Source organism: Bidens hawaiensis, unplaced genomic scaffold (genome assembly GCF_021521415.1).
Source record: "Bidens hawaiensis isolate Kalapana, Puna unplaced genomic scaffold, B.hawaiensis_p1.1 tig00023990_1, whole genome shotgun sequence".
In the NCBI taxonomy this organism is placed as follows: Eukaryota; Viridiplantae; Streptophyta; class Magnoliopsida; order Asterales; family Asteraceae; genus Bidens; species Bidens hawaiensis.
In genome coordinates, this window is record NW_027493771.1 from 107782 (window position 1) to 114392 (window position 6611).

The window sequence follows — 6611 nt, forward strand, 5'->3', positions numbered from 1 at the left end:
AATATTTAACTTATAGAATAAATAATTTCTTTGTGATAACATCTAATGAATTATAAATTAATTTTATGAAAGACAAAACTTGTTAATAAAGTCATTGCGGCCAAGATCCAACTCTCCAACCAACTTAACCAAACTATGAGTCTATGAGCCACTATTAAGCCAACCGCATTGAGTTTGTCATACATGGTTTAGTCACAAAAAACTAGCCGTTTATATTCTATTTAGCAAGTCAATTCTACTATGATTTCTGTCATTTTTTTAGCCCTATCTATAAATAAGCCTTTTTAGAAATGATGTTAGAATCCTATAACATGAATCTCTATGGCTCACACTTTATCACTGGAACTAGCTGTGTCTCCTTCTTTTCGGCTGCTTTCTTCTTCCTGCATGCAGATTCAAACCCTTTTACTAAAATATAATCTAGAGGCATAAATACTAACCCGTTACTTGTAAATGTATCAGTTTGGGCTGTGTTTTAACTCAAACGGGTCAAATTAGAAAAATGTCGTTAGCATGACACAAGTCAAAAGGGCTGAACCGGCCAAAAGTTGCTCCAGGTCTATTTCAAATGTATGCAACTCCTGAGTCTGAAATAGTTTTTATACTAGTTATCGAAATAGCTATTTATAAAATAAATTGCCAAACTGACCACGACATGGATTTTTCGACTTGTACTAACTACTAAAACTTTGCCCGTCTTGACAGGCTACCCTGTCGAGTTTGGGCCCAAACTGGACCAAAAACTCGGTTTTGAGTTTTTGAAAACCGTTCGGTTTGGGTTTTTTAGTGTTACCATTTGGGCTTGAAGTTTTTGGGATTAAATTAAAATTATACCCAAAATAATGAATTTGGACCTAAAACTAAATTATCTGATTATTATACATTTGGGCTTATAGTTTTAGTAACTCTATTTATTAAATTCTTTTAGTCACTTAAATTTCAAAGAGAAAAATGAAAATCCATAAATTCGGTTCGGTTGATTTATTTTGTGTTACCATTTGGGCAAAAAAAAGCCCAAAATAATGCACCTGGGCCTAAATCTTTTTTAACTAATAATTAGTCGATTATTATATACCATTTGGGCGAAATTATTTTAGTAACACTATTTATTAGATTCTAAAAAACATATAAAATTCAAAATAAAAATGAAAATACATAAATTCGTTTCGGTTTTTTTGGTTTTAATTATATGCAAGACTGAAACCTAAACAAAAGTTAAGTTTTTGCATAAAGATAAAACCAACCCATTCGTTTTTGTTTAGATTCGGTTATTTCGGTTCAGTTTTGCAGTTGCGGATAGGTTTTCTCCGTTTCATGCACAGTGAGATCGGTTTGGGCTCAAACCGAACCAAAAACCAAAATTTCAGATTTTGAGCTTTTGAAAACCGTTCGATTTCCGTTTTTTTTTGTTTCGGTTCAGTTTTGCAACCAAGGCTTAAAATTTTGAGCTAAACAAAAAATTTGGCCAAAAATAATGAATTTGAGCCTAAATATTTTTGTTAATAAATAATTTATTTATTATTGTATATCTGGACTAAAATATCCGGGTAACGTTATTAAATTCTTATAAAATATATAAAATTCAAAATAGAAAAATGAAAACCCATAAATTCGGTTAGTTTCAGTTTTTTCAGTTTTAACTACACACAAAACCAAAACAAACCAAAAGTTCGATTTTTACAGAATTTAAAACCAAACCATTGGTTTTTGTTTGGTTCAGTTATTTCGGTTCGGTGTTTTTCAGTTATGTGTCGGTTTTTGCCACGCACCTTCAATAACCTTGATTCCTAGTGCATGTGCCAGCTCAGCTTTACGAAGCTTATAATAGCCTTTCAAATTTTGTTGTTTGGCAATGGCCCGTAAATCGGGTAAAGTGTAATAATCTTCCTTGTACAGTTTACTATATGTTTCAGCTCTATCAAACGGGTTGCCCACAACGAGTGCACGAAATGAACTTGAACTTTTCTGCAATTGTTGTGAATTAGATTGTTTCCGCCTTTGGTATGTATGGGTAGAACATGGGGTCCGGGGACGTAAGATAATTTGATTTTGGGGGGATTGTGGGCTAGGGTAACCCGGAGGAGAATCTAGTTCTTTTGTAATAAGTTGCTTTGCATTTGGTTCTTTGTGTGGTTCTACATAAGGAACTATTGCATTTGGTTCTTCGTGTGGTCGTACACAAGGAACCACTGCGTTTGTTTCTTCAGATGGTTCTTGATAAGGAACGGTTGCTAAGGTCATGCTTCCATTGTATATCTGGCATTATTTCATAAGAGTTGATATAAGTATCTACTTTTGATGAAAGAAACAATATGGTATGCAAGTTATTTAAAAGGAAAAAGACTAGGTAGCGTGTCTAAATGAAAGGGGTGTGCATGGAGCAGAATAACTAAAACAAAACAAAAACCGATGGTTGATGTTTTCATAAAAACTGAACTTTTGGTTCAGTTTAGGTGTTGCATGTATTTAAAACCAAACTGAACTGATATTATGGATTTTCATTTCTAATATTAAATTTTTAAGTAGTTTATAAGAAATTAATAAATAGTGTTAACTACATATATTAGCCCAAATTATGATAATCAAATAATTGTTGACAAACAAAAAGATAAAGGCTGAAAATTTAGTCCCAAGTTCATTGTTTGGGCCATAATCATTATCGGTTCAAAATTTTCAAGCCAAAATGGTAAAACTGAAAAAACCAAAATCACTGTTTTCAAAAACTCATAAACCGAGTTTTTAGGTTCTCTATTTCACGATTGAGCCCAAAACTGACCCATGCACACCCCTACTAAATGAACTTGGGTTAATATCAGTCATCACTGTTGAGGTGACCAGCAACACTTTTTAGTCCATTTAGGAGACTTTCAACCGTTTGACCCACTTGACTTGTTACCCTTTTAGACAAACCTATTTAAATTTGACCCGTTTAAGATAAAACACAACCCAAATTGACCCACTCGTAAGTAAATGAGTTTGAATTGATCTCTACAAAAGATAAAAGAATATTAAAAATAAAATAAAAAGTAATCTTGTTTACCTGGTTTAAAGAAAACTCAACACAAAAGATAACAATGGTGCTGGTACTTTAAAATCTAATTAATCAAAAAAATTATTAATTTAAAATCGCAATTAACGCTTTCTGAATTTAACAAAACTAAGTGGACAAAAATAGTTTGTGGCTCATTTTTACCCATACCAAAAAGTGACCCATCTACCTCTATTTAAACCTAAACTTCAAAAAACCAATTATCATCCAAAATTTTCATCTTTCACTGAATCTATATGTAGACTTTTTTTAAAGAAATATTACCTGGGACTTAACTATGCTTAACTGATGTTTCAACTTCCCTTGAGTTTCCAAAGATGGTTTCGGCCCTTTCAGGCATACAGAGCTGCATTTGGGGGTCCTTTTCAGTAGAATATCCTTCTTCATTATTATTGGACTCTTTATCTGCGATTTCCTCACTTCTCTGTTTGTCTTCTTTGTGGAGCCCCAACAAAGAGGCATAGGAATGTTGTGCTGCATATCAGAATCATATCAACAGTTAAAAAGACCTGTTTTATAGGTATATGTGTGAATGCGATTTGTATTTTATCTCAAACCTAGGGTTGTAAACGAACCGAATGGAATGTGACCTTGTTCATGTTCGTTCGATAATCAGACAAACGGAACTTCTTGTTCATGTTCATTAAGGACATGATTTGTTCATGTTCGTTCGTTAGCTTAATAAATGAACACAAACAGATATATATTAATTGAACATTAAAAATCATCATTCTTATACTCAAGCATTACACAAAATCACCCAAAATAAATATAGAGTTAAGCCCTTGGCATAATAATTTGTTTATACTATAAAAAACTTTAATGAACTTTTTTCGAACAAACATAAACGAACGAACACATTACCGAACATTCACGAACACGTGCGTTCATTTATTAAACGAACAGATGGAGACAAACTTCCCGCCGAATGGCTCACTGAACGTTCGGTTCATTTACAGCCCTACTCAAAGCATTAAAAGTTCAGAAATCAGCAAAAACAGAAGTGGTCAAACGGGTCGAAGGTCACGAAAGTGTATTTAAAACACATATAATCTCCTCAACCCGGACCAACCTGTTTTTCTAATAGTGTCTTAATATAGCTTTTCTTATTATCTTACAAACTAACTATATATAAAATGCACAAACTAGAAGACAAAAAGTGTTGCCAAGTCAACCCGACCCAACCCATTTTGACCCGTTGTCTATCATTGAACGAAGATCATTAATACTCACATGATAATTTGTCATTTCCTCTTTAACCTTAACAATGGCCCATGAAATTGGCTCTTTCTCCACCGGAATGATGTTGACTGTTTTGACTTTCTTGATTTGGTTGGCATTTGAAGAACTGCCAAATTGTTTCTTCTGTTTGTCTGCACACTCATTACTGTTGGAGCTTGAACCAGTCCCGGTATTATCTGCAAACTTTTGATTCTGAAGGGAAAACATAAAAAGGCATCCCTTTTATAAAGACGCAATTCATGCAAGTAAAACTTTCTATAATGTGCAAATAAAAAATGAATGTTGATGCTAATGATGGAGACAAAAAAAATATGTATCTATCAATATCCAAATAGTATACCTGTAAATCTTTCTTTTGTATATAATCAGAGAATAGAGACTTGAGTATGTCATATATGCTTTCAGCAGGCTCCCTGTTTGTTGACAAAAACTCTTCACTTTCAGCACCATTTTTTAATTTCCTTATTGATGTATCAAGGAAATCAATCTTTGATCTCAAAGACATTGAGAACATATCAGAAAATACTTTATCAGTGCAGGAGAGTTGACTCAGTAAGTCCATCAACTCTTCTTCATGTTCAATGATGTCCTCATCTGCTTTGCTTATCAAAATTTCAAGCACTTGTATGCAGCTTTTCATATTTCTTTCCGTCTCTTCGATAACATCTACATGTATAATAACCTTGTTAGGGGAACAACATGCCAAGAAATTAAAATAATAAAAAAGGCATAAAGCAATGGGACAGTGGACCACCATAAGGATGACAATATGAAATCGTATCTTCAGTTTCTGAACCAAAAATAATAATGATATCAAATAAAATGCCATGAATAAAGAAAGAAAATAATGAATGGTGATAAAAAGCAAATATGTGGAAACCTTCATGGTAAGGAGGGTCCCATAAGCCATCCATTGATTCTGGAGTCAATCAACTGAATTATAAGTCAACAAAATAGTGGTCTTTAATCTTTATGCTAAAGTTCAGACACAGAGAAAAGAAAAGGGGAATCTAGTGCTTTAAGGAATAATTAAAGCCTTTAAATCTGAAGAATATAACATCTTATCAACTTCTAACAACACTAAACAGAAAAAACTCATCCAGATTTCCAAATCAACCACAAAACCTTGGATACTTAATCTAACATTGATCACAGACTCACAGTAATCAATTTAGCAATTAGCTGTGATTTAATATTAACACTTGATGAAACAGCAAAGAGTAAACTGATTATATCAACAGAATTTTAGACAGACATACAATTTATTATATTAATCTCGTAAACTTAATAAATCCACTAAAACAATCATCAATCACGTTTACATTACATAATCTGAAAAACTTAACATGAAATATCAAACAATAAGCAAAAAATCAACAACATCGAGAGACAAAAATACGAAAATACCGATTAAAATCAACTTCATGTTAGACAGATATACAATTTATTAATCTCATGAGCTAATAAATCCACTAACACGATCATCAATCGCCCATTTACACTACATCATCTGAAAAACCTATATCAAGTTGATTAAATCGATTCGCCACATGAAATATCAAACTAATAAATCAGCTAAACCGATCATCAATCGCACATTTATACTACATCTAGGTCATGAAATAAATAAGAAATGATAATAATAACTAATAAGCGTAAAAGAAACAAGGAGTGACGTAAAGACTGAGAGAACAATAATCATACCTGTGATTTTGGGCAATCGATTGAGTGATTGTTGAGTCGGTGGTGGAAGGATTAGGTTTTCGAGAGAGATTTATGTACGGACGGAAATAATAATAATAATAATATTGGGGACTGAGGTTACTTCTCGGAAGTTGTATTGTATTGTATTGGATATGCATATGTATATATGTAGGGAGAGTGGAGTGGAGTGGAGTGGAGTGGAGTGGAGTGGAGTGGAGTGAGGCGGATGGATTAATGGCAGAGTCGTAAATTATTATCATTGGAAAGAAAGAAATAAAGGAGGAACAAAGTGCAGTCTTTAACTGTCACGTGCCTGTCTAAAATAATGATACTTGTCACGTGTAATTCTATTCTCTTTCTATTCTTTTTGGAACGTGTTCTTAGATTGACAACAATTGTTATTATTTGTAACACGTCGGGTCATTAACTTAAGAGGTATACGATAGTTGTGCCATGTTAAAGAAAAGTTGTTGGGTTGTTTGTGTAACTTGATGGAATCTTACGGTTACCGTTAACCGTATTAAAAGGTAATGGGTTAATTGTGTATATGGTGGAATTTGAGGGTTAATTGTTTAACTAATAAATCTTGAAGAGTACAGTATATAAATAGTTATGA

The 6611-nt window shown here is 32.9% G+C and overlaps 1 protein-coding gene across 1 annotated transcript; it reads right to left on the bottom strand.

The window, feature by feature from the left end:
• Positions 1-268: 268 nt before the first annotated feature.
• LOC143568431 (uncharacterized) lies at positions 269-4957 on the bottom strand. The gene is made up of 5 exons (XM_077054590.1): positions 4632-4957; positions 4283-4474; positions 3314-3523; positions 1770-2256; positions 269-383 (listed from the first exon to the last, which is right to left on the bottom strand). The coding sequence occupies exons 1-5, from the start codon at positions 4929-4931 to the stop codon at positions 346-348; spliced, it is 1227 nt and encodes a 408-aa protein (XP_076910705.1). The 5' UTR covers positions 4932-4957; the 3' UTR covers positions 269-345.
• Positions 4958-6611: the final 1654 nt, after the last annotated feature.

Coding starts and splice junctions, on each gene's coding strand:
- LOC143568431 (XM_077054590.1), bottom strand. CDS start 4,931: ATGAAAAGCTGCATACAAGTGCTTGAAATTTTGATAAGCAAAGCAGAT. Junction 3,524..4,282: donor AGGAAATGACAAATTATCAT/GTGAGTATTAAT, acceptor TCTGATATGCAG/CACAACATTCCTATGCCTCT. Junction 2,257..3,313: donor TAAGCATAGTTAAGTCCCAG/GTAATATTTCTT, acceptor AAATAATGCCAG/ATATACAATGGAAGCATGAC.